Source organism: Chelonia mydas, chromosome 16 (genome assembly GCF_015237465.2).
Source record: "Chelonia mydas isolate rCheMyd1 chromosome 16, rCheMyd1.pri.v2, whole genome shotgun sequence".
Classification (NCBI taxonomy): Eukaryota; Metazoa; Chordata; order Testudines; family Cheloniidae; genus Chelonia; species Chelonia mydas.
The window spans coordinates 6,107,469-6,130,491 of record NC_057857.1 but is presented as its reverse complement, the minus strand read 5'-3'; the positions used below and the strand labels follow the sequence as shown (position 1 = coordinate 6,130,491).

Below are 23,023 nucleotides of genomic sequence, written 5' to 3'. Positions count from 1 at the left end.
CGAGCAGATCGAGGGACGTGATCGTTCCCCTCTATTCGACACTGGTGAGGCCTCATCTGGAGTACTGTGTCCAGTTTTGGGCCCCACACTACAAGAAGGATGTGGATAAATTGGAAAGAGTCCAGCGAAGGGCAACAAAAATGATTAGGGGTCTAGAGCACATGACTTATGAGGAGAGGCTGAGGGAGCTGGGATTGTTTAGTCTGCAGAAGAGAAGAATGAGGGGGGATTTGATAGCTGCTTTCAACTACCTGAAAGGGGGTTCCAAAGAGGATGGCTCTAGACTGTTCTCAATGGTAGCAGATGACAGAACGAGGAGTAATGGTCTCAAGTTGCAATGGGGGAGGTTTAGATTGGATATTAGGAAAAACTTTTTCACTAAGAGGGTGGTGAAACACTGGAATGCGTTACCTAGGGAGGTGGTAGAATCTCCTTCCTTAGAGGTTTTTAAGGTCAGGCTTGACAAAGCCCTGGCTGGGATGATTTAACTGGGACTTGGTCCTGCTTTGAGCAGGGGGTTGGACTAGATGACCTTCTGGGGTCCCTTCCAACCCTGATATTCTATGATTCTATGATTCTAAGTCCTCCTTTTCTTTTTGCGGATACAGACTAACACGGCTGCTACTCTGAAACTTTTGGGGAGTGTTGTTTTTAACATGCTGGAAGCACCGTGGAAAATAGAAAGTATGAGACCTGGATAAACGGCATAGCCCACTGCACAAAAAATGCAGCTTCAAGCATTTTCCCTTTAAACATTTACACTTGCCTTGGCATGATATCAATAGGTGAGTGGGGTGTGTGGCTTGTGGTCCCCAGTTATTCACACACTTATCCAGTGACTCTCAACTTTCAATCCAGTTCTCCCAGGATCACCTTTTTCTCCTGATCACAGAAAAAAAAAATCAGACCTATGCTATTTGTTGCTTTGAGTCTATGAGCTCAGTTCTCCTGTACAGGCAGTGCCCTGCTTTGGGGGCAGCGTGGAGCCCAGCCCTGGTGGGAACTCCATGTACACCAGGGAAGTGCAGTGCCCCAGAGACCTTTAAGAGTCCACTTGCTCTTCCACCCATGAAGGTGACACAGCATATGCATATCCTCTGGCCAGTGTGGATGGGATTGGAGGATATAGTCCCTGCCTGCCCTGGCCCAGTGCCACTCCCGGAAGCGGCCAGCATGTCCCTGTGGCCCCAGGGTCTCCACGCGCTGCCGGAATGCAGTTCCGCAGCTTCCATTGGCCAGGAATTGCAGCACAATGGTGGTGGTGTCTGCAGGCAGGGGTAGTGCATGGAGGCCCCCCCCCAGGGGCCACAGGGACATACTGGCTGCTTCTGGGAGCAGAGCACGGAGGGGGCAGCGCGCAGAGCCCCCTAACCCCACTTACCTCAGGAAGCTCCCAGGCAGCCGTGTGCAGAGGGGCTAAGGCAGCTTCCCAGAAGCCACCAGCATGTCCAGACTTGGCTCCTGCTGGGGTGGGGGGGAGAGGGCGGGTGGCTCAGAGCCCTGCCCCCATCCTCAGGCACCGCCCCCGCAGCTCCCTTTGGCCGTGGTTCCCTATTCCCAGACAATGGGAGCTGCGGGGGCGGTGCCTGCAGGCGAGGGCAGCGCACGGAGTACCCCTGCCCCTACCCCCCAGGAGCCGCAGTCAAACATGACGGCCACTTCCGGGAGTGGCGCAGGGCCAGGGCAGGCAGGGAACCTGCCTCAGCCCCACTGTGCCGCTGGACTGTTAGTGGCCAATCTCCCAGTTTGGCTGCGGGAGGGTTGGCAACGTTAGGGAGCCTGAGATCGACTGTCAGAGGCTCCACGACTGACCTGTTGATCGTGATCTATCCGTTGGTGACCACTGCTGTAAAATGAAGATGAAAAATGGAGGTTTGTAGAAAAAAATGAAACTGTCCAGTCCATCTGGCTTATCACATTCATTGGCTTGGCAAGGACCAAGCTGTACAAGCTACACAATTGCCCCAGTGATGAAACTGAATCTTGAAAGTGCCTTTTGTTACTTGGGACCTTCAAACCTATTTTAACAGGAAGACTCCTCTGGCCTGCTTCATAATTGACCTACTCATAGGTAAGGTCTTAGGTTTTTCTCCTTTCAAGGTCATCTACAGCAGTGGATCTCAACCAGGGGTCTGGTTGGGTCCCTGGGGGGCCACGAGCTGGTTTCAGGGGGTCCACCAAGTATGGCTGGCGTCAGACTCACTACGGCCCAGGGAAGAAAGCTGAAGCCTCACCATGGAGGACTGCAGCCCGGGGCCCTGACCTCCAGCAGCTGGGGCTGAAGCTGAAGCATGAGCAACTTAGTGTCACAGTACCCCTTGTGGTGTGGGTCCCCGGGGAAATGGCCCTGCTTCCTACCCCTTAATGCCAGCTGTAGATTTGATATGGAGAAAAACAATTGTTGTGGTACAGGTGGGCCATGGAGATTTTAGAGCCTGTTGTGCGGGGCCTCAGAAACCCTGATCTACAGGGTCTTTGGGTTTTATTTGATTTTAAGATCATCTATGGGATCTTTTGCTGAGTTGGTTGGTAGCGCATCTGGTCTTCAGGTGTGCGAGTTTCAAGCAAAGTTGCTCTGGAAATATCATCAGCTACTACTACAGCTGCATCTTGACTGGTATTGAATGAATTGTTTTCCTGACTTAAACCTTGCCACAATGACAGATTTGTGTGCCCTGAATTGAGATACGGCTCACACACTTCTACTTTAGACTCCAGGGATTGATCAGGCTGTTTACAAAATGATAGGTTCTGCTTCTTAGGATCTTTGGAGGCAGTTTGAAATAACAAAAAATCACTTTTTCTTTTCATGCTCTAAAATCAGACACGTATCTTTATTTATGACGTTCATTTTCAGACACCATCCAGTATAAGAATAACTAAGCTGGCAGTGTAGGCCTAAACGAAGTGTGTTTTTGTGCTGCTTAATTTATCCTTGATTGTGGGGGGAATCGTAAAAAAAAAAAAGATTTTCCATGCAGAATCTAGCAGAGATCAGCAAAGCTAGAGTGGGGCTGGGGAGAGGCTGTAGCAGGCCGATACACCCCTCTCAGTGTCCCACTGCATGAGAAGGCCACAGACACAACACATCCCACCAGCGGTTTGGTCAGCACTGGCGCATGCCCAGAGGCTGTGGCCCCTGCGGGACGGGAAAGGAAACGTCTCCTAGCAGCAGCCAGTGCTGGGCAGGCTCAAACGCGGTGGAGTTTCAAAGGCATTGCAGGGCAGGTGGCCACGGGTCCCCTGGGAGCAGCGGCGATATGTAGGGCGCTCATGTGGGACCAAGTGCCCCCCTCCCCCGATTGGCCTGCTGAGTTGTGGGGCGGGGAGAGGGGCTCTGTCCTCCTGTTGCGCCTGCCCAGCCGGCATGCTCGGCCCCTGTCCCCGGCAGCAGGGCCCAGGCAGGGGGCAACCCACCGCTGCTGCCAGCTCCCCAGCCCAGCTCTCTCAGGCAGCCGCTGTGCTGCGTGGAACAGAGACCTGGAGCGGCCGGTTCCAGCCGGCGTGAGACGTGGCTCCATCCCGCTCTCCACCCGGCCCGGCTGCCGGAGACGGTGACTGAACATGCCCGGGGGGGGGGGGGGGTACAGTGGGAGAAGGACAGAGCCTCCCCCCACCCGCCCCGCTGCCTGCTAGGGCTCTGGCTCCAGCTCTGCTGGCAGCGGCAGCTGTGGTTTGCGGCGCTGACTCCCGCGGTAGCAGGTCTGGCTTTGGCAGGAGCCGTGGTGATGGCTCTAGCAGCAGCAGCTCTGGTGCAGGGCACGGACCTGGGTGGGGCATTGGGATGGGCGGGGGAGCAGAGCAGGAGGTGCAGAAGCAGGGATGGGGGTCGTGGGGGGTGAGGGAAGAGAGAATGTGGGACTTGTGATAGCATATGGGGGTCCACAATAAAAACCTGCACCAAGGCCCTTCTTTTTGTTTCTCTGCCACTGGCAGGGTTCCCCCCCGTGAATTTCCCCAACATCCCCGCCCCTGCAGTTTTGTGAACTAGTTACATGCAGTGTTGATGTTTAGTGACTGTGTGGAAATTTGAATTGAAATTGAAACATTAACACACACTTTAAAAGCATATACTGTGTATGATAAAATATGTGCATCTGAAAAAGTATAATAGATTTGAAAAGTATGAACATAGACTAGCTTCCTTATTCAGCTGTTGTTTTTTTATGACCATGTCAGTGCATTCGTTTCGGTGATGTTGGTCAACCTAATAATTTCAAATTATGATTTGTAAGCAAGGTCTAAAGAGCTCTCCCTGACAGCTAGTGATGAGCTGGGGGCTGTGGGGAAAGGCTTCAGGACCAGATTATATTTACATTCACACCAAATCTACCTAGGTATCCAGCAAACAGAGCTGTGTTGCCCAAGTGATAGATTTTGGCTGAGCTGGGTTACAAATCACTTGAATGCAGGGGAAGGGCGGGTAATGAAATAATGTTGTTCTTATTGTCTGAGTAAAGGGCAGTAGAACTGTACTTAGCCTGTGCTGATTGAGGGCATCAAGAGAGAGGGTGGAGACAGGTGTTTTGCTTGATGGTCTGCCTCAGTCACAAGTACTATTTGACCTGCTCCTCTCCATTGTTTAAAGACAGAGCTGATTAGGCTCCAAAGATAGTCTTTTGTTTTGTTAAGTGACCACTACAGCTGAAATCAGGTCTAAGTGCTTAGACCTGCTGTGGGACAGTGTTTCTGTGGAAGAGATGGCCCAGTCTACACTAGCAGCAAAGTTCCACCACTGAGAGCTCAGCTGAAATCACTGAGAGCTGGGTGGAACCTCAAAAGACCAACTAGCAGAGGTCACAGTGGCAAGTGGCAGCAGAAGCTGACGGTGCAGGGCCATTGACAACAGAGCGATGGAGTGAACAGTGGCACAACGAACAGCAGTGGCCAGAGTGAACAGTGAGCAGCTGGAGGAACGAGCAAGGTGCCTTCTTGCCCCCCATCTGGGAGGTGAACTCATGTAAAAGCACCTCTGGACTCTAAGTCTCCACTGATCAAGGACAACACCGGTGAGTGTTAATGTGGCTGTTAAGAATGCTGGAGACACAAGACCAGCAAATGCTCACTATCTTTCTGCAGGAAACTCAGCTGACTGGCTAGAAGCATGTGGTACAAGTATTAAGTCATTGTGTACGTTATCTTGATGTCAGTGGTAGGCCAGTAGATGCATTTCTAGATGTTCAAGTTATAGAAGACATATCGGCTGCACCTGTGAAAATCCACATCTTAGAAGAGTTAAATGCCTGTCAGTTGGACCCCAAACAGATGGATGCTTGTGGATTTGATGGAGCTGCAAACTTCTCTGGAAGACATGGTGGAGTACAAGCTTTGCTCAGAGAAAAGCATAACCCTAATCTCTCCTATACACACTGCTCCAACTAGCGCTACTACAAGCTGCAGACTCTTCAAAAGACATTAAAAAACCTATAAATGTAATGTCTTCATTATATTCTTTTTTCAGCAAGAGTCCAAAAAGACTGAATATCTTGGAAAATATAGAAGATACACTGGGACTGAAGTTCAAATTAGTCCAACTTGGGAAAATCCTCTGGCTTTCTCATGAGCGATCCTTGGCTGTGGTCTTAAAATTACTGCAGCCATTATTACTCGCTTTGAAAAGTGTCTACCAAGATGGGATGGATCTAAGTAGTGAGGCTGGTGGATTACTTTTGCTACTACGTTCAGAGAAGACTATTGCCGTTCTCTCCCTTGTAAGTCTACTGTTGAAACTACTTGGGTCATTAAACAATGCCATCCAGGCATCTGCTACAACAGTAGTAGATCTTTGTCCAGCAATAGAAGCTACATTTGGATCAATCAGAGAGCCATCCATTGAAAAAGTACTGGAAGAAGCAAAGACTTCAGTCCAGAAGTTGAGTAATGAAGGCATTTATATTGAATCCTTAAGTGAAGAGGACAAGAAGTGTTTGTTAAGACAACTGAAAAAGTACACAGATTTGATTCTTAAAAATCTACAACAGCGACTTCTAGATTCTACTCAACCTCTATGTAGCTTTTACAGATCCCTGTCCTATAAAACACTGACAGTTGAGTGGAGTGAGGCACTACCAGCAATGGGGCTGCCATGTGCTCAGAACAGAACAGAGAATTTGAACACAGAGTGGAATATCATATGACGAATGAATGAAGATTTGACTTCAGCTTCTTTTTTATCATCACCAGTGGCTCTACCCAATCTTTGTGCTATGTTTCCTGGGATGAAAGAAGTAGGAATTCATCTCTTGTTACTCCCAGTCACAACAGCTACAGTTGAGCATTCTTTTGCCTCAATTGAATACAATTTTGTGTTCTGAAAGAAGTCGCCGTCTGCCTGATCCTGTGAATGATCTAATGAGCATATCAATTGAAGGAATGGAAGTATCGGACACATAAGAAGCCACCAAAGATGAACGCATTGCATTCAAGATGTTCATTAACAGAGTTGTGCAAAATTATAACAAGAAACCAAGACGGATGTAGATGTCGTGCTTCATAGAAGGCTTGAGTAGCCAACTTTAATTTTTGTGATGATTTTAAAACAAGAGTTAAATCTATTTAAATGGTCATGAAACATTTTTCAGTTTTTACTATGGTGCCATAGAGCCACCTTCACCCTCACGGTCTCACCCCTCATCGGCCTGACCCCTCCCCCCCGTAAATTCGAACACCCCCCCTAATTTCAATTCCTGGGAAAAACACTGGCAGAGGGAGATGGGGGGAGGGGGTGGGACTAGGGGTCCAGTCAGCATTTGCTGACCTTGGTGACTGTTAAATCTTCCGCTGGGCATAATACCAGCATAAAGAGGGGAGATTATGGCCTGTTCTGCCTCACAAGGCACCGTGGGCTGGGCGATGGGACTTTCTAGTGCAGGGTTAGCCTGAGATCGTCTCAGTGCTCTTCTATTTCCACCCTCATCCTATTTCGACATGACCCTTCTGCAGCCAAAACGCTGCTGGCAGAGGTAGCTCCCCTCTCTTGCACTCCCCAGGGTAGCCAGGCAAATAATGTCCCCTTCTGCCCAGGGCGCACTCTGCCCACAATGTTCACAATGCAGGGCCAGGCACATTTGGGCTTTAATGCTATTGAACTGTCTTGTGTGTACAAACAAATCTGAGACGTGGAACTCATTGAGCAGCCCTTGCTTTATTGACAGAGGGGAAGGTTCTCCAGAGGCAGACGCAGCATCTGAGGGTGTTGAGTCCCCAACACCACAGGAAGAATTGCATGGCAGTGGTAGGAGCTGTGGTGGTGCTTCTGGTAATGGAATGAAGAGACAGCAGAGCCATGCAGGAGAGGAGACATAACCTAGACAGAGCTGGCTGACATTTCTCAAATTATGAGCTCTTCTGTGGACAAACAGCCTTTCAAAAAACATGAAAATTTTCATGAAATATCATTGATGTGGTTGTAATGTTTTGTGTGGCAGGAAAAAAATCATACTTTTTTAATGCACAAAAGCCAAAAGCAAAAATGGGTTAATTTAGAATCTTTTGAAATGAAAACAACTGAAAAATTCAATTTTTTCCCCACAAAACTATTTTTATCTGTTTTTACCTGCTCTAGTCCTAGTGCACTGCGCTGGGTAAGAAGAAAAGGAGTACTTGTGGTACCTTAGAGACTAACCAATTTATTTGAGCATGAGCTTTCGTGAGCTACAGCTCACTTCATCGGATGCAAGAGACAGCAGAGCCATGCAGGAGAGGAGACATAACCTAGACAGAGCTGGCTGGCATTTCTCGAATTATAAGCTCTTCTTGTGGACAAACAGCTTTTGAAAAAACATGAAAATTTTCATGAAATATCACTGATGTGGTTGTAATGTTTTGTTTGGCAGGAAAAAAATCATACTTTTTTAATGCACAAAAGCCAAAAGCAAAAATGGGTTAATTTAGAAACTTTTGAAATGAAAACAACTGAAAAATTCAATTTTTTCCCCATAAAACTATTTTTATCTTTTTTTACCTGCTCTAGTCCTAGTGCACTGCGCTGGGTAAGTGTCTATGATGATGTCTGCCCCCTTGTGGCTGGTGCATAAAGAAAAGATCTTTAGTGTCATCTTCAGATTAATGTTCATTATGACAGGCCTATAACTGCTGTATAAGAGCTCAGTATAATTATTATGAGTGCCTCCCTGATTGGCTACGCAGGCCTGATTTTCATCTCTGCCATTTTGTAGGAGTACCTGTCCCCTTTGGATGAAATCCAGTTTACCCCATAGCTTTCATGGGCTCCTTTCAGGTATAATCCGTTCAAGTTGGACCAATGACAATCCCTGTACCACCAGGCCCCTTTAGAGACTTCAGCACAGTTAGTTGAAGACCAGTCATTGTCACGGTCGTGTGTTGAAAACATCATGCCGTTTTGTGCCATTAAAGAATCCCCTGCGGAAACAATTGGGTTTATTTATTACATGTTTTTACAGAGACAAGGTGGGTGAGATATTCTCTTCTTGTTTATTTTTTATATTTTTACAGTTCAGTTCCCACAGCCCAGCCTGGCGATTCTGCAGTGGGGTTACAAAATTTCTCCCTTCACCAACCAGCAGAAATCTCCCTGGGGTCAGGAGAGAGACTGCAGTTCTATTTCCAGTAAGGAACATTTTTCACCATATTCTGAGTGTATCTCCACACAGGATTGGATAGGAAACTCTTCAACCTGTCATGACTTAACTCAAAGACCAAAGTCAAAATGGTGCTGATCAGGGAACATCTATTAGCTGATTATGCTGCCCTCATAGCCCATGATGAAGATCTATTACAAGAACTCATGGACCACCTTTCAAGTACCAGTCAGGCATTTGCTCTCACCATCAGCATCAAGAAAACGGTTGTATTAGGACAGAGGGTTCCACAAGATCCTTCAATCACCTTAAATGCCAACCAGCTAGAAGTAGTCCAAAAGGTTCAGTGATTTAAGTTCTACAATGACCACCAAGCTCTCACTGGATGAAGAACTAAATGTTCACAGTGGAAAGGCTGCCACACCTTTAGCAGACTAACTAAAAGAGCATGGAACAACTCAAAGCTGACCATCAAGACCAAAATGCTAGTGTGCCAAGCTTGCGTCCTCAGCACTCTCATGTGTCGTGGGCAAATTCAAAGGGCAAATATACCAACTGTGACAGCCCTGCTCAAGCGAAGATGACTGCAGTGGCTGGGCCATCTGCGTAGGTTGGAAGATGGACACATACCCAAGGAGAAGCGATACGGGGAGCTATCAGAGGGAACAAGAACAACAGGACGTCCCAAGCTTCTCTACAAAGACACATGCAAGCAAGATATGAAGGAATTTGGAATTGATCCTGACCAATGGGAAATCTTGACAAGTGATCGTAACAAGTGATGCCATCGTCTCCCTCAGAGTGTCAAAGTCCGTGACAGGAGCTGGTTCCTACAGCTTGAAGAGAAAAAAGCCCACAGGAAGCAAGCAGTTCCCAACCAAGGGTATGTCTACACTACCCGCCGGATCGGCGGGCAGCGATTGATCCAGCGGGGATCGATTTATCGCGTCTAGTCTAGATGCGATAAATCGACCCCCCAGTACTCTCCCATCGACTCCTGTGCTCCAGTTCCACGAGAGATGCAGGCGGAGTCAACAAGGGAGTGGCAGTAGTCAACTCACCGTGATGAAGACACCACGGTAAGTCAATCTAAGTACATCGACTTCAGCTATGTTATTCAGGTAGCTGAAGTTGCATAACTTATATCGATCCCCTCCCCTAGTGTAGACCAGGGCTAATATAGATATATGTACAGCAACTGCCAAAGATCATGCAAATCTCAGATTGGACTATTCAGTCACATGAGAAATTGCAAACCATCTACATCAGAGGCTGCAATTCCCACTGTCTCTCGCAGATGAAAGGATGCCAAAAAATGATAGTCTGAGCTCAGTTACACCACTATAAATCCGGAGTAACTCATTGTAGTCAATGTGCTCAGTCCTTGGGTGTCCTGAAATCTGTTTGCACCATTGTGATGGTATAATGTGAGCCCAATGTGGTCCTAACACAAATAGCTTAGCCCGGAGCCTGCTGAGGATTCAGGATCATAGAATAGAAGAATCATAGAAATGTCGGGCTGGAAGGGACCTTGAGAAGTCATCTAGTGCAACCCCCTAGGCAGAGGCAGCCCCAAGTAAATGTAGACCATCCCTGAGAGGTGTTTGCCCAACCTGTTCTTTAAAACTTCCAGTGATGCGGATTTCACAACCTCTGTTGGAAGCTTATTCCAGAGCTTAACTACCCTTATACTTAGAAATGTATATCTAATATCTAATTTAGATCTCCTTATCATAGATTAAGCCGGTCACTTCTTGACCTACCTTCAGTGGACATAGAGAACAATTGATCACAGTCCTCTTTATAACAGCTCTTAATGTATTTAAAGATTGTTTCCAGATTCCCCCCACCCCCGCAGTCTTGTTTTCTCAAGACTACACATCACCAGTTTTTTAACTTTTCCTCTTAGGTCAGGTTTTCTAAACCTTTTATCATTTTTGTTGCTCTCCTCTGAACTCTCTTCAATTTGTCCACATCTTTCCTAAAGTGAGGTGCCCAGAATTGGACACTGTTCTCTGGCTGAGGCCTCACCAGTGCTGAGGAGAGCAGGACAATTACCTCCTGTTTCTTACATGCCACACTCTTGTAAATACATCCCAGAATGGTATTAGCTTTTTGTGCAACTGCATCACATTGTTGTGCATTTGATTTGTCCTTCCTAAGTGAAAAGTGATTCACTTGTCTTTACTGAATTTTATCTTGTTGAATTTAGACCAGTTCTTCAATTTGCCAGGGTCATTTTGCATTCTAATTCTGTCCTCCAAAGTGCTTGCAACCCCTCCCAGCTTGGTGCCATCTGCAAATTTTATAAGCATATCCTCCACTCAATTATCCAACTCATTAATGAAAATATTAACTTCTACCAGACCCAGGACTGACCACTGCAAAACCCCATTAGAACCTCCCAGTTTGACAGCAAACCATTGATAACTACTCTTTGAGTACAGTCTTTCAAACAGTTATGCACCCACCTTATGGTAATTTCATCCAGACTGCATTTCCCTCGTTTGCATTTTGAGAATGCCACATGGGATTTTGTCAAAAGTCTTACTAAAATCAAAATATATCATGTCTACTGCTTTCCCCTTATCCATTAAGCCAATAACCCTGTCAAAGAAGGAAATTAGGTTGGTCTGACATGATTTGTTCATGAGAAATCCATGGTGGTTATTGCTAATTAATCCAATTGTCCTCTAGGTGTTTACAAACTGATTGTTTAATAATTTGAGTGAGTGTCTTTCCAGGTATCAAAGTTAGGCTGACTGGCCTACAGTTCCCTGGGTCCTGTTTGTTCCCCCTTTTAAAGATAGGTACTATGTTTGCCCTTCTCCAGTGCTCTGGGACATTGACACATCCTGCAGGAGTTCTCCAGAAAATTATTCATGGTTCTGAGATTGTTTCAGCTAGCTCTTTTAGTCCCTTAGCATGAGTTTAGCCAGGCCCTCCTGACTTGAATACATCTAACTTATCTAAATATTGTTTAACCTTTCCCCCGTATTTGGGCTTGCATTCCTTCCCCCTTGTTGTTAATAGTGTGTTAAGTATGTCATTACCAGTAACCTTTTTAGTAAAGACTGAAACACACTAGTCATGAAACACTCCGCCTTCTTGATGTCCTCAGTTATTAGCTCTCCATTCCTGCTAAGTAAGGAACTACACGTTCTTTCATCTTTCTCTTGCTGCTAATATATGTTAAGAACCTCTTCTTATGGCTTTTTCTTTTCCTTCCTAGGTGTAACTTATTTTGTGCCTTAATCTTTCTGATTTTGTCCCTACATGGGTATGCTACTCTTTTGTACTTCTCCTTCGCACTTTGTCCATGTTTCCACTCCTTCCTTTCCTTAGAATAAAGACATCTGTGATTTCATGAACACTTTCACCCAAATTGTCTTCCACCTTCAGATTTGCTACCATTTCCTCCCTGTTGGTCAGAATTAAGTCTAAAATGGCTGGCACCCCTCTTCCCGTCCTCCGCCCTCCCAGTTACTTCCTCTACAAAACGGTGTCTGCAATACATTCTAAGGACATATCAGAACTTGTGTTTTTTCTTTATTCCTTTTCCAACAAATGTCTGGGTAGTTAAAGTCCCCCATTACTATAGTACACCCATACCAAAAGGTCACTTCTATTTATTATCCTTTTTTCTTTGTCCAGAGACTGTCAGAGACTCTCATCTACTCCTGCAGCAGAGAACAAGTGTACATATTATTGCTGTATAATTCAACACCTTCTCCCTTTTTACCTTGCCTGTCCCTCCTAAACAAGCTATACCCCACTATACCAATATTCCAGTAATGAGACTCATCCCACCAAGTTTCTGTGATGCCACTTAAGTAGTAAATTTACAATTATACTAATCCTTCCAGTTTATTCCCCATCCGCCTGGTATTTACGTATAGGTATCTGAGATGTTGAATATATTCCTAAACTGATTACCCACTTCTTTCTCCTCTGACCCTACATGTCCCCTCCCCCCCAAAAATCTAGCCCTCTCTTAAGGCGGCCCTTTTTTATGCTTAGCTGTTGGCTTTTGTTCCTGCCTCTTTTAAACCTACTTAAAAGCCCTTCTCCCTACTGGGCTTGTGAGTGTGCCTAAGCAATCCTGCAGTGATGTGTAGCAGACTCTGCATGCCACAGAATATTCCTGTCTCTGGTATCCATCAGACAAGAATATTCTGTTTGCATGAAATGGGGCATATCTACCCACCCAGTGACTTGTACCAATCCTGGTGTGCCTACTTAGTTTAATTCAGATATTTCTATGGGGCATTAAGATCTAACTTAGGAAAGCGACCAGCAGTAGCTGTGCCTACCTCTGCTCGTTATTTTGCTTTCAGTCCTTCACTAGGCAGGACATCCCTATTATACTATATGTTCTGTTGTCACTAGACCTTCTGTTTCTCCTCTAATAGTTCATCAGGAGAATAACTGATGTTTCCTGACAGACATCACCTCCACAGATCACCTCGCCTTTTGCTTCTGCCATTGAATATTCTGCATCACTTTTACTTTACATTTTTCCATCTGCCACAAAGGGTAAAGAATGAGCTCAGAACCTACCTGCAGTACCATTCACAAAGGGTCCAATGATCAGCCTGTATGTCTCAGTCTCCCCGGTAACTTTGAATGATGAGAATGTAGCAAATTCATACTTGTTGTCAAAATCTCTGAGATCGACACGAAGCTCATTTGGACCTTTAGAAACAATTTGAAACCAAAATGTTCAGCACCTTCCATTAGTGTTTATTACTGTTATTGAATGTTTTTATTGCAGAAGACCCAGAAGGCTCCACACACAAATCAGGCTCCCCTATGTTGGGACCATTATGATCATCTAGTTTGAATTCCCTGTATCACACACATCACAGAATTTTACCCTCTGGTTCTTGCATCAAGCCAATATCTTCATATTGACCTTTATCAATTCAATTTCCATCCACCAACCTGACCTCCCTATTAAAAACCTGCTCGATGTTATGCTTTGCGAAGGTAGTTCAGAATCGATGACCTTATCCAGGCTGTAGCATCCCTTATTGCTGTACTGTGGGCGAACCACCCGAGGACAAAATGCTGCTCCAGGAATTATGACTGGATCCAGGCCATCCACCACAGCATTATTGGTTTCAATAGCTCTGTGTGGCAGGACTGGGCTGTAAGGAACAGGAAGGGGTGTCTGCAGCGGAAGTGTTACCTCTACCGATAGTACAACTCTATACCCTGTGTCCATGGCTAAAGTGTGGGAACAAAACTTGGTGGAGAAATTTGTTGTAAGGAAAAGAATGCATCAGTGATGTCTTTACCAAGGGACGTCAGCAGGTGGATATTGTCATTCCCCAGCCAGAATTCTGACAGCTGGCTGCCAAAACCTCTTTTGTATGTATTCCAGTCACGGTAAAAATCCACAGAGCCATCCGCCCGTCTCTGGAACACCTGCAGGGAAACAGGAGGTTCTCAGCTAGGAAATCCCACGTTGTTGTAAATCATTGAATGAGACTTAATGTGGTCAGGTCTATTTCAGCCTCAGGTGACTATTGCAGAGGGAGGCTTGTCTCAGAGGATCGTATTAAATCTTGGCAGCAACAGCACTAGGTTAAAGGATCACATGGTCCGAAATCTACAGCACTGGACTGGCAATCAGGAGGCCTGAGATCTATACCCAGTTGTGCCACTTGAGAAAGTCACAGCACCTCTGCTTCCTGTCCGGCCCTTTGTCTGCCTTGTCTATGGAGACTGTGAGCTACAAAGGACAGGGGCTGTCTCTCAGTATGTGTGTTCAGCACCCAGCGCAATGGGACCCTGATCTTCATCGGATTCTCTAGGCACGACTGGGATATAAATAAGCATAATAATAAATTGGAAGGTTTAAATGTGATGAGTATACAGGGTTCAAACCCCTCGTCTCCTCAGCTCCCTAGAACACTCCTCCACTCGTACTCAGAGGTTGCTGGAGCGACAGAGCAGCGGATGCACTAGAATTGGAAGGAAGAAGGAATTCTGGTTCCGGAGTCTGGGCAGCTATTGAGGAGGCTCTGAGAGCCGGGCAGAGAATAGCCAAGAGAAGGGAAACCTGTGTCAGAGCAGTGACAAATGTCCCCTCAGACGGGGTCTTTTAGACTCTAAAGCTCCAGGTTCCTTCTTTGAAGCCCATTGTGTTCACAAGCAAGTTATTTCCACAATCAAGGACTAGGGAGGATTAGAAGGGCTCAGGAAGTGTTTGTGTTTTTATTTCAGCTAACCATGGCGAGGTAACAACTTCAGAGCGTCTGTCCTCATGCTTTTCTCCTAGCTGCAACCCACTGGCTAAGGGCCACCTACCATTCTTGGGACAGTAAACTGTTTGTTGTTCAAGAAAAAACATCCAATGAGCTTCATTATGCTCTGTTCTTACAATCCATCCTCCGCCATCTGTGTGCATGTCACACAGCACGGTCATGCCTTTACAGTCACTAGGGTAGATGGTGTACCAGCCGCTCATGCGGATTCCTCTAGCTAACAGCTCCTTGCAGTTCTTTGCTCCTGGTTGAAAGAGGAATTGAAATATGTAAATTGGTTGTATAACTCTCCTTGGAGCAGGGATTCATGGGCTGCTTTACATTGCACTGAAGGCCAGATCAATTGCAGAACCAGGTAACTCGAAAATAATCTTTGAGCCACCACCTCCTGTCCTCCCCACTGTACTGTTTGGGAATTGGGTAGTTTCCCTTTAAATAGAACTCAGCGGGACCACACACTATCTTTGGAAGCCTAACGCAGCAGTGTACGTACCTAGCGAGGCTTTTCATGCTCTCTGTAGTTAGCAAACCAAATGATTTAGACTCCAGTGTGCCAGTCTGGTTTGTATTAACTTTGTTTGAGAGAAAAAAAGATGCAACCACCTGTCTAACCCCATCTGTTCTGTGTGAGAACAGATCAACCTGAACATAGGATTGGCTCAAAGCATCTTAAAAACTCATGGAAATTGAAATGTGTGTGAAGATTTGTACTCCAAGTGCCCATGCAGCATTTTGAAATCTCTCTGTGAGTCAGAAGGGCTCCCAGTTATCATGTGATAACAGATACTCACAGGAATACTCACATCAAACAGTTTGCAAGTGAACCCATCGGCCGAAATGTATTTCCACAAAAGATTCACTGGCCAATTGCTAACAGCAAAACACCTTCATTTTAAAAGATCAAAGTCTCCTTGCTGATAGTTTGAGAACAGCAAATGGGGTAAATCACAGATGTATTTTTTTGCAATTTGTCTATCTCTAATGGGTTTTGATGTTTGGGTCTCTGGATGGAATGAGATGACATTTAGTGATCATAAGAAACTCACCTTTCTTACACTTTCTGTCTTCCAGGTCTTCCTCCACTGGTCATGAAAATAAACACAGTAGAAAGTGAAATGGAACCAGAAAATGTTCCACTGTCTTTTAAACTATGTAATCGGCCAGCAGTGACAGCTGGGTTAGCAAAGTACTCGTTATCTTGAAAATGCACTAGACAGGTTTTTAATTTTGAAAATCCACGTGCTAATGGATTCACAAACGTCTCTGATCTGAGCCTTCCAGCCTGAACCATCAAGACAGCTCTCATTAGGTAGCTAATACTATTTTATAACCCTCTCATGAGGCTCCTACTTGCAGGGTTAAGAGTTGGTTCTTAATAGACGAAGTTAATTGCTGGTCAGTTCATAGGAGCAATGCCCACAAAGCCAGGGGAGTTGCATGTGCTTACGCTAGCTGTGAACTTGACTCAATATTTTTTCAAAAAAAAAAATTCCAAGTGACAATGGGAGAATAACAGTTAAAGTACTGGTGGGAAAAGGGTCATTCCTTTAACTAGACATATAAATAGGATCGATTTCTTGTGATTCATACTCCCCACTCCTGGTATGTGGGAAATATAAGGAGGGGTAGGAGAAAGTAACCTTCTCTAGGATACACCTCCAGATCTACAGATTTCACTTACATTTCAGCTGTTCTCTCTCATACCAAAGGTCATCTGGCTAGTGTTGTTCCGGATGTTACAACACATGGATGGCCACCTGTTTGTATAGGCACAGCTATTTCTCTCTTTATAGAGCCCAAATCTTACAGGAGGATCAGTGAGCTTGATATTGTGGACATGGTAACTATTCAAGATGAATATCCAATGAAGTGAGCTGTAGCTCACGAAAGCTTATGCTCAAATAAATTGGTTAGTCTCTAAGGTGCCACAAGAACTCCTTTTCTTTATTCAAGAAACAAGCTTCTTCAGCCTCTTAATTTTTACTGCTGCAAAAATAAAACTGATATGATGTGTTCAGTATAAAGGAGAGTGCAGAGGATCTCACCAGGTGTTCCAGGGGCTCCTGTAGCTCCCAGGGCTCCTTTATCTCCTAAAAAAAGAACTCAGAATAAAATCCTTGTTTTACCTGGAGGTCACCTCCATAATTCACCATCTCACTACAGCAATCGCTTGGGTTTAATTGTATGGAGGGGCTAGTTCAAGGCCTGTGTACCAGCTACACTCCACACAATCTGTTAAAGTTGGCGTTTCGTGGGACTTAAGTGATGTATGTTGCCAACTCTCAGGATTTGGTCATGAGTCTCAAGATAATTATTGTTTTCCTTAAAGCCCCAGCTCCTCAGGTCCAGTGGATGTGACATGATTTCAGCCTTTGGTCTTAAAGAAAAAGTAAGTTTCTAGCCCTCAAAGCTATGGCAAAAGCTTCAAAATGTGACCCCCGTGCTCTCTAAATACTCAAAAGCAGAAGGCAAATAAAAAGAACACCAGATCTATTATTTTTACATAATCTCATGATTCTAAAACCAGTCTCCGGATTTTTGATGAACCTAACTTTAAGTTTTTCAAAGATTTGGGGTTGGCAGAACTGCATTTATCTTATCTTGTCTTCTGCATTGGCTGAAATGAAATAGGCTTAGGCTATGTCTACACTGCAGTTGAGATCTATTTCCTGTGACTGCATAGGACCTCATGACAGATCAGACATTATAATTAGAGCTCGGTGAAATTTTATTCACAATTTTGAAATGTTCCAACTCTTCGTTTTGGAACAATGCTGTGTTTTGTCATTTGGCTATTAAACAAAAACAAAAAGGGGACATTTTTGTCTAACCGGAACCAGTTTCATTTCAGCTTTTTTGTTTGGCAAGGAGCTGAAAGGAAAAATTGTACAATGGGGGGATTGTTGCTCCCAATTCCTCTATCACCATGAATAGCATCAAAAAGTGCCTTGCTCTGCAGTGAGAAGAATCATCTGAGGTCTCTCACCTTTCGCTCCAGGGCGGCCAGCAGGACCTCTTTCTCCTGATTGAACAAAAAATAAGAGAGCAAAGACTGATCAGAGATAGCGAGATCTTGACACTGGATCAGAACTGAAGTTCTGCTGCAATAATAAACCCTTTATTGTCAAATATAGAGTTGTCATAACTATAAAGTGAAGGGTAAACACCTTTAAATCCCTTCTGGCCAGAGGAAAAACCCTTTCACCTGTAAAGGGTTAAGAAGCTAGGATAACCTCGCTGGCACCTGACCAAAATGACCAATGAGGAGACAAGATACTTTCAAAGCTGGAGGGCGGGGAGAAACAAAGGTTCTCTCTGTCTGTGTGAGGCTTTTGCCAGGAACAGAACAGGAATGCAGGTCAGAACTCCTGTAAAGGGCTAATAAGCAATCTAGCTAGATATGCATTAGATTCTGTTTTGTTTAAGTGGCTGATAAAATAAGCTGTGCTGAATGGAATGTAGATTCCTGTTTTTGTGTCTTTTTGTAACTTAAGGGTTTGCCTAGAGGGATTCTCTATGTTTTGAATCTGATTACCCTGTAAGGTATTTACCATCCTGATTTTACAGAGGTGATTCTTTTACTTTTTCTTCAATTAAAATTCTTCTTTTCAGAACTTGATTGCTTTTTCAATGTTCTTAAGATCCAAGGGTTTGGGTCTGTGTTCACCTATGCAAATTGATGAGGGTTTTTATCAAGCCTTCCCCAGGAAAGGGGGTGCAGGGTTTGGGAGGATTTTTGGGGGAAAGACATTTCCAAGTGGGCTCTTTCCCTGTTATATATTTGTTAGATGCTTGGTGGTGGCAGCAATAAAGTCCAGGGGCAAAAGGTAAAATAGTTTGTACCTTGGGGAAGTTTTAACCTAAGCTGGGAAAATAAGCTTAGGGGGGTTTTCATGCAGGTCCCCACATCTGTACCCTAGAATTCAGAGTGGGGAAGGAACCTTGACAAGAGTAAAGGGAAGTTATGGTGGTTTTGGAGCCCACATATTATAGGAATTGATGTTTTATAACTAGGTGTTGTATCAACCAGGCAAGGTACTAACAAGCAAGCATGCTTTTACTGTATTTTGAATTTGCTGATGTGGTGGTTTTTCATTAGTTTTCCTCTTGCAATTGTGTGTCTGCAGCGGTAGGGAACTTTTCCACAAAGGAGTCACAGCCTGGACTGTGGCTCCTGTATCCATGCTCATTATTTTGGCTTCAGCTGTAGCTGACTCAATCTGAGTAGCAATGGTTATTGCTTTTTCTCGTGTAAGTTGTGGTTCTAGAAGTAAGTGTTCTCTCACACAAAGCATGGTTGTTTTCTCAATGAGCTGGTCTCTAATCATCTCATCTGCCATATTCCCAAAGTCACAAATTACAACCAGACTCCTCAGGGAAGCAATATACTGAATTATAGTTTCCCCTCGTTTCTGCTCACGCTGGCGAAATCTGTAGCGATTAGCTGCTACATTCACTTTTGGCACCAAAAAAATTCTTTAATGCAGTGAGTGCCGTCTCATATTTATCATCTGCAAGGGGAAAAGTAAAGGAGTACTTGTGGCACCTTAGAGACTAACCAATTTATTTGCGCATAAGCTTTCGTGAGCTTATCCTCAAATAAATTGGTTAGTCTCTAAGGTGCCACAAGTACTCCTTTTCTTTTTGCGAATACAGACTAACATGGCTGTTACTCTGAAAGGGGAAAAGTGTAAAATATACGCTGCCCTTCTGCTCCAAGGCAGTGGATTAGCAGAGCACGCTTTCTTACTTCAGAAATCTCTGTAGCACTGATTGCAAGCAGATAAGTCTCAAATATATGGATCCAGGTAGTAAAAGCAATTGGAGGCTCACCTGGGCTTTGCAGAAAGGGTGCAGGTGGGTTCAGAGGCGGAAGATCCATCCTCGTTGCCAAAATGTTGTATCAACCAGGCAAGGTACTAACAAGCTTCAACAGGACTTTATTTTCAAAGTGGAAACCTCTTTACCAAGCTGCTGTTGCACCCTCGGTAGCTCTCTCCCAGCCTCTCAACTCCTTCCCCCTCCTTCCTGTTTCCTCTTCTTTCAGACTCCCAACAGCCAGTGCTCCCAATTCTAATAATTACGAGCAACGTCTAAACACCACACTAGGTCTAATTGATATTTGATTAAAAACGTATTTCCTACTCTCAGGTCACCTATAGGAAAACACAGTTCTCTGCCCTTTGTTACTTTACCTTTTGGGCCAGTTTTTCCCACCTTTCCGGGGATCCCCGGAGGTCCCCGTTCTCCTGCAAAGACAGAAAACTGACTGAATATTTTCCAGGGCAGCGTAAATACTCAGTATATAATTACCACCTACCACCCCAAACTGGAATTACAGTAACCCATCCGTGTCAAAATTCAAATCCTGTATCTGCATCTGGCTTGCTGAGTCCCTGATCTCACATCAGGATCCCCTAGCATGGACTCTTGCATGGAGGCCTATGTGAGTCATATGAAGTCACGTGCCATGTGAGTTTCCTCATATCAGGGTTGAGGGGAATCTCCAAATTCTGAACATATTACAAAAGTAATTCCCATTTACATCAGCACCAGCCATGCCTGATTCCCATTCAGTGCCTGAGAACGTACCTTTCATTCCTGCATTTCCTGGTTCTCCTTTGGGCCCTGTAGCACCTGGAATTCCAGGGCTGCCTCGGAGAATGGAGAGTTTATCGATACTGTTGAAACCCACTAAGCTCACCTCTGGGGAAAGAGATGAACCCATAATCAATGATTGTTAGCTTCTCAGGATCGGAAACAATCTGCAGAAATCCAGAGGGATAAACCCAGCAAATGAAAGCCTAGATAGTTCCTTGATTTTCTCTTCTCTATTCGTGATAAGTCCAACATTTTCTTTAGTTTTATGCATTTCAGAGACAATACCCTAATATTAACAGTTGGGGGTTATTACTATTAGTCTTTGTTTTAAGTTATAGTGAAAACAAAAGTTAAAAAGAAGTTATTTAATATTTGTATTAAAAGAAATCACTTCAGACTTAATTTTGATGTACACATCCCTCTGCAATGTTTGCAACCCGGCCATTGCAGCATTGTGTCAGTTCATGAGAATCTTTTAACGAAACTACCTACAGAGAAACAAAAGTGGACTGAAATGCAGAGGAAAAACAAATACCTGCCACTTAGTGAAGAAATTGAGCAAAAGTAACATAATTTTAAAAACAGTTGTTCTTACAAGCTCAGGTAATACATTTTAAAGAACTAAATATGTTTTTTAACCTAACAGTCCCCTCTCTATATTATACACATTGTGAGATTTAAAATTATTATTATTTAAAATTATTTATAGGGACATCAGTGGAGAAAAATAGGGACATACCGGTCAACTCCATTGAGCTCTATTTTGAAGTAAAGAAAATGTGGACATGGGCAATATTACCTGTTATATAGGAACTCTACCTCCTAATCTGGAACATTTGGGCATAAATTGTACATAGTAAATGATTTTCAAAATGATCATGAATGTAAGGAGATGAACCGTGAAAGCAGTACTGCTCTGAAATACATTAATTTATGCGTAAGGTGGCAAAGCCTGTATTCAATCCTTGTTTAGCAAACCACCCATTTCCTTCAAAGAGACCATTTGCCTGAATGAGGTCTCCACAAATTTGACTAAATCTTGCATTAGGATCACAGGATTTCATGATGAACTAAATAAAACCTTCAAATGCTGCTGGATTCTCAACCCAAAGCACAGAAATGAATGTGCTGACATGGAAAGAATTGTATAGTGGATTTGCAGTGATATGTACACAACAGTTGCGATTTTACAAATAATCATCTTAATTTGGTAAAGGTGAATTTTAAAAAGCAGAGGGATCTGAAATCATAGGCTCACTCTGAGCTTTGAAGATTGAGATTTTATTATCCAGAATTTAGCTCATCTGCCTGTGTGGGTCAGTCAGTCGCCAGATTAGAAAGGCTTTGGCCCCAATATGCAAAGGAGATGAGAGCTTTAGACAGAGAGATTCCAGCAGCAACGTAGGGAGGTTAGAAGATAGTAAATGAGCATGAGGGAGAAGAGGGCAAGTCAAATTTTGAAGAATCTCAATGAAGACAAGAGACGACATTTTCACAACATGGTCTGTGAAAACTGTGTCTGATTTCTGAACACCTCTAGTCTGTGTTGTACACTCCTGCAGTATAGATTAATTTCGACAAAGGAATTTTGAACAAAGAAGCTGTTCTTCTTATTTTTTTAAAAGCAGCATGAACAATCAAAGCACTTTATAGACATGTAGGACAACGAACATTCCTAAACAGTTCCCAGTTCTCCAGGTTGTCAAGAACCACAGTATGAAACGCTGTTGGGAATAGGATTGTCTTTCACTCACCTGGGCAGGTGTCCTGAGCCTGACAAACCGTTGCTGCTAGACAGAGTAAAGAGAGGAGAGTTTTCAGAGCAGCTCTCCCCATGTCTATTGCTGGTCTCTGTAATGGTAGCTCCACTTGTCTTCTGACCTTCTCCTCTCCTTTAGTATTTCAGTTCCTTTAAGCCTTTTATATGCAATAACGATAGAGCCTAGAGCAAATAAAGTTCTTTGCCTCCGGCATGTCAGTGCCTCCTTCCCACTCTCCACATTCCAGCAGTTTCCACTGAGATTTTTATGCTGAAGCGGTCACAACTGGAGCTGATTAAATGGCCTGATAGGAGACATTCAATACTGGACTAGCAGCCGTTGCTTCCCCCACACGGCAAATGCAGTATCGTGCAATGACGATTGTTGAACGGAGCCAGTCTGAATCTTTCCTCACCAAGTTGATTCCTGTCAATGTGTCTTCTGAAATAGTAAAATAGGGTGCCAAATAATGAGCCCAAACTGACTTTCTCCATCCCTTCAAAGCCCCCTGTTGGCTTCAGTGGGAACCTTTGGGAGAACAAGGAGAGCAGGATTGGGTGGATTTACTCACCAACTGCTCTATTACTATGATGTGTGTGACAGTAGCCACAGGAGGCCTCGTGTCAGATTGGACCCCCTGTGCTGAGTGCTGTGCAAACCCCCAGTAGGAGCCAGTAATAGAGGGATATGTTCCAAGACCAGAAGTGACCATTGTGATCATCTCGTCTGACCTCCTGTATAACACAAGCCACAAAACTTCCCCAAAATAATTCCTAGGGCAGAGCTTTTAGAAAAACTGTGATGTTGCACCCCATAACGCTTTATAGAA

General features: G+C 44.4%; 1 protein-coding gene across 1 annotated transcript; it reads right to left on the bottom strand.

The window, feature by feature from the left end:
* Positions 1 to 7,820: 7,820 nt before the first annotated feature.
* LOC102931863 (ficolin-1-like) lies at positions 7,821 to 22,761 on the bottom strand. Its single transcript, XM_037879967.2, has 10 exons — positions 22,189 to 22,761; positions 20,426 to 20,539; positions 20,029 to 20,082; positions 17,820 to 17,855; positions 16,879 to 16,923; positions 15,880 to 15,915; positions 14,950 to 15,077; positions 13,862 to 13,991; positions 13,122 to 13,256; positions 7,821 to 8,382 (listed from the first exon to the last, which is right to left on the bottom strand). Exons 1-10 carry the CDS (start codon positions 22,268 to 22,270, stop codon positions 8,141 to 8,143), a joined length of 1,002 nt encoding a protein of 333 aa, XP_037735895.1. The 5' UTR covers positions 22,271 to 22,761; the 3' UTR covers positions 7,821 to 8,140.
* Between the last annotated feature and the right edge of the window lie 262 nt (positions 22,762 to 23,023).

What these genes read in the sequence shown, in the direction of transcription:
- LOC102931863 (XM_037879967.2), bottom strand. Translation starts at nt 22,270, where the DNA reads ATGGGGAGAGCTGCTCTGAAAACTCTCCTCTCTTTACTCTGTCTAGCA. An exon ending in AGGAAATGCAGGAATGAAAG is followed by an intron (nt 20,083 to 20,425) that starts GTACGTTCTCAG and finishes CTGTCTTTGCAG; the next exon opens with GAGAACGGGGACCTCCGGGG. An exon ending in CTTTGTGAATGGTACTGCAG is followed by an intron (nt 8,383 to 13,121) that starts GTAGGTTCTGAG and finishes TTGTTTCCGCAG; the next exon opens with GGGATTCTTTAATGGCACAA.